The following is a 13,205-nucleotide window of genomic DNA, read 5'->3' as shown; positions in this document are numbered from 1 at the left end:
TCATCCAAGTATATCAATTGGTTTCATTCCTTTGTCAGATTACAGTGGCGCCAGGTTTTTCTGTTTATTGCTGTGGGTTTTTGTACCGTCTTATATTGTTTCATACTGTTTTTATACTGTTTGCTTGCTTGCAAGCTGCCCAGAGTTGTTTTGAGATGGGCAGCTATATCAATCAGCAAATCAATAAGACTCAGGTCAGATGTAAGGAGGCTGAGACCATGCAGATCCCCTACGAGAACAATGCACAGGTGTCGACCACTCCTTCTGCTGAGGAACAGGGGGCTCATGCTCCATTGGGAGTGTAACATAACTTTTTACTGATGAGGCAATAAGATAAGGAAGGGGAATACCACATGACTGACCATGAATAATACCATCTCCTAAAATGGGGACTTCTGCTGTCAGGGATGGAATGCTTCCAACTTTGGCGATTACCAATGTGGGCTAAATATTATTCTTTTGTTAGCTTCTGAACTACATTTTCTTGTCTGCTATGAGAGTACTGTTTTCTTTTGTAAATGCAATGCAAAATGAAGTAACAGATGGAAGTGATAATATTCTAAACTGCCATACTTCACCCTCCAGTGTGTGTCACATTTTGTATGCCTTCCTTCATAAAAAATAAACATGTAGTAAACAATTACATCACAGCTACTGTATGTTACATTTTATTCCTTGATGCATCATGTTAGTAGATGTATAATTGCAATTAATTAATAAATCACTTAATATGGCCACCCATCTCATATACTGTACATGACTCAGAGCGACTAACAATTTTAGTATTGTTTTGTTACCATTCTGTGACATTTAGAATTATGATTAGGAATTATGACTTCTGTTTCAAATTGGTTAATTATTTTAAAGACAATCAATCAGACTGGACATTTGTAAGCATATATTTATAAAGTTGCACCTTTTAGAGACAAGGTCACATGGATCTTGTGTGACGTGTGAATAACAGTATGGGGTGGGGGAAATGAAATTTGAGGGAGGGAAACTGCAACGGAAAATGGATATGTCCAGGGGAAATAAAATGTTTACCCTGCTACCTTTTCTTATCCTTTTTATTACCTCCCATACAGAGTCTTAAAACCATTTAATTTCAACTCATTCAGAAAGCATTGCTGTGCCCAGGACATATATCCGTGCATAGGGGTATCCTGTTCCATACATGTCACCCAAAAGTTAAAGACAGATCTTTTCCTGTGACTATTCTGCATCCTTTTCCAATGAAAATGGAAGATTCTTGTAGGAAACCATTTTGGTGGAAAGGAGAAGAGCCAGAATAGTTACAGTAATCCTGAGTTTAGAAATGTGATTGAAAACCTGGTGGGATGCCACAGTAGAGTAGTGGAGTTGCAACAAGGTAGAGTGAAAGTCAAGCTTCTGTGCAACAAGGCACTGAGGAAGGCGGTGAGCCATGTGCCTACAGCCAAATGAAGAAGGCAAACCTTTTCGTTCATGATGACCGAGTATCGCAGAGGCTTTCATAAAGCCAAAGAGAGATCACAGACAATGATGGCAACTAGGAAGTAGAACTGTAACAGCCAGCAAAGGAAATGGAACTCCGCTCCATTAAGAGATTCTCTAGCATTTCCAATAAAAAGAGATTTGTTAAAGATGGGAAAGCTTTAGGCAACAATAACAGAAGGCCATATAAGCATTCCAAGAGATAATTATTTTATCTATCTATCTATCAAATTTTTATCACCGCACATCTCCCCCACAGGGGAGACCCTGGGCAGTTCACAATAAAAACAATTAAAATTTCAATAAAATCATAAATAAAACCATTAATCAGTCAGCATGAAATGCAATAAAATCCAAGCCATGGCGGATCTAATTCAAACCATAAGAGCATAAAACTGGTTCCTGCAGAACTAGGCAATCAACCAGCCCCAAGAATGGCTCTTCCCCTCCCTATTCCAGGCAAGGTGACAAAACCAGGACTTCAGCTGTTTTCTGAAGTCCAGGAGGGAGGGGGCTAACCTCACTTCTGTGTCATGATCACCGTTGCGATGCTTGTGACATCGCAACGGCTCGCATGACAATGCAGGGAAATGGGTACCGGGCGGATTAAGGAAAAAGGCAACTAGCTAACAAAAGAGAGCAACAGGTGCTGGCAACAAAGTATCAACTCTAGCCAGAGGTGCAGAAAAGAGAGATACAATGTTGCAAAGAAGGTAATTGACAAGACCAGACCACGAGGCATGCCCAAGCTGTCAAAAGTTTACGAACCTGATCGCCCGGCAATGAGCCATCACCGGCCAAAGAAAACAATCAAGAAAACGCCCAGAGCACAGGAGGGGCTCCACGACCCCTCACCTACTGGCAACAGAACCAACGGGGCTCGGGGTGCACCCGAAGTAAGAAGGGGTGGAGCACTGACTGGTGTGGGCTATTTAAATCCCGTTCCGGCGCGCTCCACTCACTCTCAGCTTTTTCCAAAAGGCATTGCATTCTGTTCGATCAATAAAGCCAGAACCTAAGCCCACGCTAGCGTCTGTGTCTTTACTGGTTAGCAGGCAGAGCCTGACATAAAGCTGAGAGTCACCAAACCAAAGTCGCCAAGCTCCACCGGACGAAAATTTTTCCGTGGGAGAGACCAACTGGCGAAAAACGGAACCGGGGACAGCGATGGAGCCAGCACTTCACACCAGAGGCGTGAAGGATGGCCCACAAGAGGCAGAGGCAACCCGACAGCTGCGGGAGGCAGCACACCCGAAAGGGGACACGGACACCCTCCCTGCCCACACCGCGCCCCAGTTCCAGACCTGGAGCTCCAACCCAGATGGGAGTACCCCGACGGAAGACGAAGTTGGGGACCAGCAACTCCTCACTTGGGCCGGCGGAGCAGGACCCTGGACGGGAACACCCTACTCCACCTGGAGGCTCCGCCAGCCCCAAACGCCCGAGCAGGAAGGCGCAAGACTACGTACCGGACAGCATCTGGCAGCACCGACGTCGGATGACCAAGGCACGCCAGACAGGGTCACAGCCCTGGAAGTCAGGGTACGATACCTGGAACACCTGCTCCTGTCCCCGACATCGGCAGATGAGGACATGACCCTGAAAGCCAAGGTACAAGACCTGGAACATATGCTCCAGCCCCTAGCAACAATAGTCAGTGAGCGCTCTAAGACTGAGACAGCACAGGGGGCAAGAGGGAACCGGGGCAACATACGCACCCCACCAACAACCCCGAGCGGAAGGGGCCAAGCATGAGACTCTGTCGCAGGGCTTCACGGCCCCAGGCCAGTGGGAGCCATCCCTCACCACCCACAGGTAGGGGACCCGCAAATTGGGAGGTTCGCCAAAGACTTCCCCGTACAATTTGATGGAAACCCTATGAAACTGTCCTTCCTAACTAATGTGAGGGACTACATGGCCCAATACGGCCATTGCTTCAACAGAGAAGCTGCTAAAATCTCGGTGGTGGCCACCAAGCTCCAAGACAGGGCTGCGGACTGGTATGTGCAGATGTCCAAGTCCAGAGCCCCAGCCTTGGCCAATTTCCACGACTTCCTCGCCGAGTTGAAGCATTACTTTGAGGACCCCCTGGCGAAGGAAAGGGCCAAGTGCACACTTCAAGCGCTGCGCCAGGGGAGAAAAACGGTGGCTGACTATGCCCTCGAGTTCACGGTACTCGCAGGCAAAATCATGGAATGGTCTGAGGCCACCCTGATCGACATGTTCAAGCGTGGCCTCAACCGGGAGGTGCTTCAATGGGCACTCTACAGGGACGACCCAGCCTCCCTTCATGGGTGGATTTGCCTAGCCGGAAAAGCGGAGCACGCTCAGCGCACGTTCCTGCTTGCAACTGCAGAAGACAAAATCCCGCCCAGCGCAAGAGGACCAGTCCCACAACCGGGTCCAACCTGGCATGCAGACGAACAATGGAGGCTTGCCCGCAGGCAGTGTACCAGGTGTGGGAAAACGGGCCACCGAGCGGCGGACTGTCTCACAAACAGGACAACGGATCGCCCGCCCAGACCCACACCGAAGACGCTGCACAAGCCATCCAACCCCCCCAGATGGCTGACAGGAGTGTTAGCAACCCCGGACGAGGACGCGAACGCCTACCTCGCAGGGGACGTGATCGACGCCCAAGAACAGCCAGCGGAAAACACTCCCCACCTGCTCTAAGCAGCACCGCTGGGCAGGTGGTGAAGAAGGGGCGCAACAACCCCAGGGTGAGTGACAATTGCTCCATCCTGGCAGGGACAATTGAACTCTCTTATGGCCCTAGAGCCATTGCGGTCGAAGCTATGGTGGATTCTGGGTGCTCCAGAAATCTGATCCACCCGGACATTGTCGCCGCACTAAAACTGCCCTGTTCCCCCCTCCCTAAACCGCTGGCATTCCATCAACTAGACGGTTCTACAGCGGGGGGGAGACCGGCCACCCAGAGGACCGGAAAGGTCACCCTGACAATGGGCACCCACAAGGAAGCAATAAACTTTGTGGTAACCCAGATAGGGAAACCCATAGTAGTGCTGGGGATCCCCTGGCTAGCACGCCACAACCCACACATAGACTGGAGGACACGCTCCATCAAGTTCAAAGACGGGGTCTACCAGGCACCAACACCAGACAAATCATCTGCTCCGACGGTGGGGAGGGCAGAAGTCGTTGACCATACCCACGACCCCCCCACCCCCAGAAGGACTGCCGGAGCAATATGCAGACTTTGCAGATGTCTTCGGAGAAGAGGAGGCAGACCAATTACCCCCCCACCGCAAGACGGACTGCACAATTGAACTGCTCCCAGACATCCCATTACCCAAGCCCAAGATCTACCCCATGACCCAGAGAGAATTAGCAGTGCTGCGGGAATTCTTGGACAAAAACCTCTCCAGGGGCTTCATAGAACCAGCAAACTCGCTGGTTGGAGCACCCGTCCTATTTCGGGAAAAGGACGGCACCCTGAGACTATGCACCGATTACCGTGGATTAAATTCCGCTTCCCTATCCAACAAATTCCCCCTACCCCTCGTAAAGGACATGCTAGCACACCTGTCAAAGGGAAGGGTGTTTTCCAAACTCGACCTCCACAAGGCGTATTACAGAATCCGCATCAGGGAGGGGGACGAGTGGAAAACGGCATTCAACTGCCCCTTCGGCTACTTCCAATACAAGGTACTGCCATTTGGTCTTGCGGGGGCCCCGGGGTCTTCATGCAACTCATCAACAAGGTACTACATGAACACCTATTCAAGGGCGTACTGGTTTACCTGGATGATGTCCTCATCTACATGAGGACGCAGAGGGAACACGAGAGGTTAGTGAGGCAAGTCCTCACTAAGCTCCGGAAAGCCAAACTCTATGCTAAGCTGTCCAAGTGCGAATTCCACAAGTCACGCTTGGACTACCTAGGGTACAGAATCTCTGACAAAGGCATAGAAATGGACCCCACGAAGGTCCAGGCAGTTTTGAGCTGGGAACGCCCACGCACCAGGCGCCAGCTTCAAAGCTTCCTCGGGTTCACGAATTTCTATAGGTCATTTGTGAGGGGGTTCGCGGAAATTGCCCTACCCTTAACCGATTTGCTCAAGACCAAAGGCGTCAGGGAGACGCGCAAGGTAAAAAACCCGGGGGCCGTACTTAATTGGACTCCTGCCTGTCAATCCACGTTTGACAGGCTAAAAGCGCTGTTCACAGCGGAGCCAATTCTAGTGCACCCGGACCCCGAACGGCCTTTTGTGGTGCAGGTGGACACCTCTGACTTCTCAATAGGCGCCATCCTGCTGCAAAAGGATTCTGCGGGAATCCTGAAGCCATGCGCCTACCTCTTGAGGAAATTCTCGGAGACAGAGAGGCGTTGGCACGTATGGGAAAAGGAAGCATTTGCGGTCAAAGCAGCACTGGAGGCTTGGCATCACCTTTTGGAAGGGACGACTTGCCCGTTTGAGGTCTGGACAGACCACCACAACCTCGAGGCACTCCATACGCCCTGGCACCTCAGCCCCAAGCAAATACATTGGGCTCAGTTCTTCAGCCGGTTCAACTTCCAGCTGAAGTTCATACCAGGCAAAAAGAACTTCCTGGCAGACGCACTCTCCCGACTGCCTCAAGATGCAGAGCCTATCTCCGACATTGTAGGGACGGTGCTTTCCGATTCCCAGCTGCAGATGGCGGTGGTCACCCGGGGTCACACTCGGGGACAGCCTGCCCCCCCCCCGCAAACAAATACGATGCAACCCGCCCCTAGACGCAGGCAACCTCAAATACCAGGTGGACTACGGGCAGATTTTATAACGGCATTAAAATCTGACCCCTGGCTCCTCGCCAACCCCAACAAGGTCACCATGGACCAGGACCTCACATGGGCGGAGGGAAGGTTGTATGTACCCGACTCACAACGGCAGGCGATCCTCAACAGATCGCATGATAGCAAACAGGCTGGTCACTTCGGGTTCTTGAAAACCCTACACCTGACTCGGAGACAGTTTTGGTGGCCATCACTGAGGAAGGACGTCAAGATGTATGTGGCGTCCTGCCCAGTGTGCGCTATGCCCAAGCGACCGGCTGGCAAACCCCAGGGGCTGCTGCAACCCGTGGCTGAACCCTCTCGACCTTGGGATGAAATCTCAATGGACTTCATAGTCGACTTACCACCCAGCCAAAAGAAAACGGTCATTTGAGTGGTAAAAGACTACTTTTCAAAACAAGCGCATTTCATCCCCTGCACCTCGATCCCGTCAGCCCAACAGCTGGTGAAACTGTTCCTAGTCCACGTGTACCGCCTACACGGCTGCCCCTCCCGCTTGGTGACTGATAGGGGCACACAATTTACCTCGAGGTTTTGACGGGCTTTTTTGAAACTATAGGTACCCAGCAAGCCCTGTCAACCTCCTGGCATCCCCAGACGGATGGATCCACAGAGATCCTTAATGCCACACTGGAGCAATTCCTCCGCTCCTACGTAAACTATCACCAAGACGACTGGGTGGACCTCCTCCCGTTTGCAGAGGTCGCATACAACAATGCGATACACCAAAGCACGGGAAAAACCCCCTTTGGGGTGGTGTTGGGTCGGGGGTTCATCCCCATCCCTGAACTACCTCAGCCTCCGTCCCCAACCATGGCCGCCTATGATTGGGGTAAGAAAATCACCTATTCCTGGCCGGTCATCAAGGACACGCTTAAAGAAGCACAAACGGCATACAAATTACAAGCGGACAAACACCGGCACCAGCAACCAACATTTCAGGTGGGGGACATGGTCTATCTATCCACCAAATTCATAAAATCGCTGCAACCGTCGAAGAAGCTGGCCCCCAAGTTTATTTGACCATTCCAGGTGACACAAATCGTGAACCCAGTCACAGTGCACTTGGACCTGCCCCATAATTTAAAGAGACTGCACCCGGTATTTCACTGCAGCTTACTCAAGCCGGCAAGTGATCCCTCCCGGTGGCACCCACGCACGCCCCCTTCACCAGTGATGATAGACAGGCAGCAACACTTCGAAGTGAAGGAGGTACTTGACTCCCACAAGCGGCGGGGTTCCCTCCAATATCTCGTAAAGTGGAAACACTTTCCACACCCGGAATGGGTTGCTGCCCGTGACGTCCAGGCTCCCGACCTGATCCGCACCTTCCATACCGCCTACCCTTCCAAACCCACAGCTTAACCTTCCCAAAGGGGGGCAGTATGTCATGACCACCATTGCGATGCTTGTGACATCACAACGGTTCGCATGGCAATGCAGGGAAATGGGTAAAAGGTAAAGGTAAAGGTTTCCCTTGACGTAAAGTCCAGTCGAATCCGACTCTAGGGGGGCGGTGCTCATCTCCGTTTCTAAGCCTTGGAGCCGGCATTGTCATAGACACTTCCGGGTCATGTGGCCAGCATGACGACTCAGAACGCCGTTACCTTCCCGCCGAAGCGGTACCTATTGATCTACTCACATTTGCATGTTTTCGAACTGCTAGGTGAGCAGGAGCTGGGATTAACAACGGGAGCTCACCCCGCCGCGCGGTTTCGAACCGCCGACCTTCCGATCGACAGCTCAGCGGTTTAACCCGCAGCGCCACCGCGTTCCCAAAGGGGGGCAGTATGTCATGACCACCATTGCGATGCTTGTGACATCACAACGGTTCGCATGGCAATGCAGGGAAATGGGTACTGGGCGGATTAAGGAAAAAGGCAACTAGCTAACAAAAGAGAGCAACAGGTGCTGGCAACAAAATATCAACTCTAGCCAGAGGTGTGGAAAAGAGAGATACATTGTTGCAAAGAAGGTCATTGACAAGACCAGACCACGAGGCATGCCCAAGCTGTCAAAAGATTACGAACCTGATTGCCCGGCAATGAGCCATCACCGGCCAAAGAAAACAATCAAGAAAATGCCCAGAGCACAGGAGGGGCTCCACGACCCCTCACCTACCAGCAACGGAACCAACGGGGCTTGGGGTGCACCCGAAGTAAGAAGGGGTGGAGCACTGACTGGAGCGGGCTATTTAAATCCCATTCCGGCATGCTCCACTCACTCTCAGCTTTTTCCAAAAGGCATTGCATTCTGTTCGATCAATAAAGCCAGAACCTAAGCCCACGCTAGCATCTGTGGTTTTTACTGGGTAGCAGGCAGAGCCTGACATTCTGGGGGAAGGATGTTCCAAAGGGCAGGAGCTGTTGCAGAGTTCCCAAAACTTAGTTAGAACAAAATTAGTTCTGAATCATACTATATTTTATTAAATTTGGACAAAGATGGGCTAATTCCCAATCTGGCCTGCTCCCTATCCAGATGTTCCCAGTATCCATAGCCAGCATCACTAACTGGGTATTTCAAAGCAAATTTGAAATATAGATTGAATATTAATATTTCAAATAGATTGAAATCCCTGAATAGTTCATAATACTTCTGTCATTGAACAGGAAAAAATGGTCTAAACCTGATAAAATTTCATTTATTTATTTTTCATTTATTTGGCAAATTTATATGGCTCCCCATCTTAGCTGAATAAGTGTACAGCTAACACAGGATGAAACCCATAGGCAACACCAATTCAGAAAAAATAATTGAAGCTTCCTACAACATAAAACAAAAAACCCATATGAGGATCTACTAAGATCCTGCCCCAGAGAGTGAGGGAAGAACCAGGTCTTCAAGGCCTTCAGGAAGACCAAGAGGTTTTTCTTCCAGGTCCAGGTTGTCCTCTGGTATTCCATTACCAAATCCCCAGGATGAGTCCTTCGGCTTCTGTCATGAGACCTTGTTAGAGAAAAAGGTCTCCAGTCTCTCTGGAATTTAGGATCCTCTAGGAGTCCACTGGCTCCTTCAGAGTCTTTGATGTGGGTTGCTGTAAACACCCTCCATAATATCAACCTTTTTTTTTTCCAGAGGAGAGACTACATGAGGACTCTTCTTTGGTAGAGGAATCTCCGGGATCTTGAATTGCCAGTGAATATTACAGCATTTCAGGCTTCCCTTAAGAAGAAATAATCCCATCTTTCTAAAATAATCAGACAAGGATTGACAAAGTAAGATCAATACCTCATAATTCACTGAAGGTCATGTTTGATAGTATGGTTCCTCACATGGTGCAACTTCAGGAAAAGAAGTTTTATTTTCAAAGGATATTCAGTGGAACATTAATATGCTTTTTGTCAGAGAGAGTTTTTCGTCAGCTTTTCACTTATGCTTTAGCACTTAATTCTTTTGAGCCTTGGACACATCATGCCTGAAGTTTCTGCACATTTTGATGTCCTGACTAGATGGAAATGACAGTTTTTCATGTAAGAGGAATGGCTGATCATTGATGATATACAGTAGAATGGAAACGAATTGCATTTAATGGGAAATTAAGCTGCCTTTGGTCTAAATCCTTTTTTTCCAATCTACAATCCTTCACCTACATTAGCACTGCTGAATTGCCAGCTGGAATATTAGGGCAAAATTTCAGATATGAAAAGTATGTACTTCTAAGGAAATCTGTAAAAATGGTTCTAATTCTTATTGAATTTTCATTACTGATAGACTCCCTGAAATAGTAACAGAAATGATTAGACAGCAGACCAATTTAAAAAAGCGAAAACAAAAAACTCCTTCAGGGACCAACTGAAATTCTGAGGATTGAGGACACTTCAATTTTGAGAAGAGCTTCTAGAATGGTTGTGTGATTCACAAAGATGATACAATCATACATAAATTCACACAACACTGAATTAAAATTGCAGGCTTCCTTTCCTGCTTCCAGGGACCTAATCCAAGTTACTACTTCTGAGTAAATATAGAGGAAGCAAGATATAGGTATCTAGTTTGAGAAGCCTATATAATTGTTAATAATTTTTCAGGAGACTTTTTAAATCCTTTATTTAATGTTCCTTTTCTGTTTTCAGGCTACTATGTGGATGATACCATGAAAAAACACAACCAATCCTGTTTGACTGAATTTGTCCTGCTGGGCTTCTCAGATTTCCAGACTATGGAAGAACTTCTGTTTTGTCTGGTTCTCATATTCTACTTCATGGCCTTGATGGGCAACAGCTTGGTTTCGATCCTCGTCTTTCTCAGTCCCACCCTTCACACCCCAATGTACTTCTTCCTCTGGAACTTGTCCTTTCTGGAAATCGGCTACACCTCATCCATCAGCCCAAAGATGCTAGTGAATCTGTTATCAGAGAACCAAACTATATCCTTTTGGGGTTGTGGATGTCAAATGTGTTTCTTCCTTCTCTTTAGTGTCACAGAGTGTTGTCTTCTTTGTGCTATGGCGTATGACCGCTATGTTGCCATTTGCAAACCCCTGCAATACCCTTACATCATGAACTTCAGGGAATGTGCTAAGCTAGCTGCCATTTCATGGGTCTTTGGGATTTTCGTGGGTTTAGGAGAATCTATTTCAATCTTCACCCTTCCCTTCTGTGGGTCGAATAGAATCAGCCATTTCTTCTGTGATCTTATGCCTGTTCTGAGACTGGCTTCTACCAATACTTACAAAAATGAAGTGGCCAATGCCACACTAACTGTGGTATTTGGCCTGGTTCCCCTTTTGCTCATCCTTTTTTCCTACATCCTCATCATATCTACCATTCTCATGATGCCAATGGCCAAGAAGAGGCGCAAAGCATTTTCCACCTGTTCCTCACATCTCATTGTTGTTTGCATTTTCTTTGGAACCATCATTGTTACCTACATTCATCCCAACTCGGAGTTTTCTGTGGACAGTAACAGGATCCTTGCCCTGTTTTACACAGTAGTGACCCCAAGCTTGAACCCCATCATTTACAGCTTGAGGAATGAAGAGATAAAAGCTGCTTTCAAGAAATCAGTAGCAAGAAAATGGGTCTTCTTTAGTTAATAGTCCAATATAATAATCCAATAATAATTGATATAATCCAATTATATCAATCGGTTTAATTTCTTCAACAAATCACCATCTCACCCACATACTTATGGGATAGAATGAACTCTAGAAAATGCCAGTGGCTGATGTTACCCTTAACTCTGGAGTGACTCAGATCTGGAGAGAAATTTATTTGAAGAAGGGAAGAGCCCTGAAAGGAAGTCTAAATTTATTATTCTGGTAGAGTTCAAGTAAACGGTTGACTGTCAATTTCCTTAGAACAGCGGTGTCAAAATCAGATAGAAACAGGGGCCATAAGGGTCCCTGTGGGTCGTATATTGACTTTGAAAATCACACGTTTATATATTTCTTTTTTAATTATTGCATCAACACAACAATCAAATAGGAACTAGATATCACTAAAACATAGAAAAGAAACAAATGTGTATTATTATGAATCTGACAATTTGTTTTCAATATTTGGGTGTATTTATATATATTTGCATGTATACAGCATACACACACACACACCCAAATATATTTATTTTCCTCCCACCCCATTCTGAGCTTCCTCCTTGCCCTGCCACCAAATTATTGGGCAAACTACCTCCACACCTCCTATTCCTATTTATCACCTCCCTGCAATGCTTCCTCTAATTTCTGACATCCTATGTATGGAAAAAAATGTCTTGTGCAGCTTTTCCCAAACCAAATACAAATTAGTGTGCCACAATAGAAGAATATGAGTATTTTGCAAATACATATAATAGTGACATATTAAAATATTTATGTATTTCTTACTTCAAGTATAGAAACTAGAAAGTATGATAGTATGTCATATACATGCTTGAAAGTTGGGTTTTCAAGTCATTTGGACTCCTGGCCATTCCTCCCTGCACTTTTCTTAGCAGTGTCACTGATAACTGCAATCAATTATTTTTTAAGTTCCTCCCTCCCTCCTCTTTTGGAATTTGATACTGTAATGAAGGAAAAATTAAAAAGAAGAAAGAAAGAAAAGCATTACACAAAAAGCATTTCTTTTGTTTGAGCCAGTTTGGTCTAGTGGTGAAGGCAGCAGGCTAGAAACCAGGAGGCTGTGAGTTCTAGTCCTGCCTTACGCATGAAAGCTAGCTGGGTGACCTTGGGCCAGTCCCTCTCTCTCAGCCCAAGAGCCAATCAGGCGTGGTAGGAGAGTTCTAGTCCCGCCTTACGCGTGAAAGCCGGCTGGGTGACTCTGGGCCCAACTCACCTCACAGGGTTGTTGTTGTTGTGGGGAAAATAGGAGGAGGAAGGAGCATTAGGCATGTTCCCCACCTCAAGTAATTTATAGAAATAATAAAGGCGTAAAGGCCGGAAAATAAACAAATAAATAAATAATAAATAATTTTGAAACACCCCCTCTCTTTCATTTTCCCCCCATTCCTTCCTTCTTCTCTGGATGTATTCTGAACTTCTTTCAACGTTAATTATTATTAATTTTAAAACTGAAAATTTTATAAAGCTAGCAACTATCCATGGACCTTGTGCAGCCTGAAACTCAACAGAGATGGATTCAACCTTTTCTGAAGGGAGGAGAGAAATTGATACACCCAGCTTTGGAGCGAGGTGCTCCTTCGTGCGCCAGAGGCTGGTCAGCTGCCCATCTGCCGTCTGGGGAAAGGCACAGACACGCCGCCTCAGCCTGAGGCTGCTGTAGAGGCAACTGAGAAGGAACGCCTGTCTGTCACATGGTGCTCCGCTCAGCCTGCACCGGGCAGCCCCAAGCAGTCTTTGCTGCTGTGAGTAAGCCGAGGTGGCGAGCTTGCGGAGGACCCCTCGCAAATCATGAGCCCGGAGTTTTGGTGATTGGGGACTAAACGTATTATTCTTTAGTTTTAAAATGTGATAGTATCTATGTTTTGTTGTATTTTT

The 13,205-nt window shown here is 47.3% G+C and overlaps 1 protein-coding gene across 1 annotated transcript; it reads left to right on the top strand.

The window, feature by feature from the left end:
• The first annotated feature begins 10,367 nt into the window (after positions 1 to 10,367).
• LOC134496793 (olfactory receptor 10AG1-like) lies at positions 10,368 to 11,309 on the top strand. The gene has a single exon (XM_063302505.1). It carries the CDS (start codon positions 10,368 to 10,370, stop codon positions 11,307 to 11,309), a length of 942 nt encoding a protein of 313 aa, XP_063158575.1.
• The last annotated feature ends 1,896 nt before the right edge of the window (positions 11,310 to 13,205 follow it).

This window comes from Candoia aspera, chromosome 4 (genome assembly GCF_035149785.1).
Source record: "Candoia aspera isolate rCanAsp1 chromosome 4, rCanAsp1.hap2, whole genome shotgun sequence".
NCBI lineage: Eukaryota > Metazoa > Chordata > Lepidosauria > Squamata > Boidae > Candoia > Candoia aspera.
This window is presented reverse-complemented; position numbering and strand designations above follow the sequence as displayed.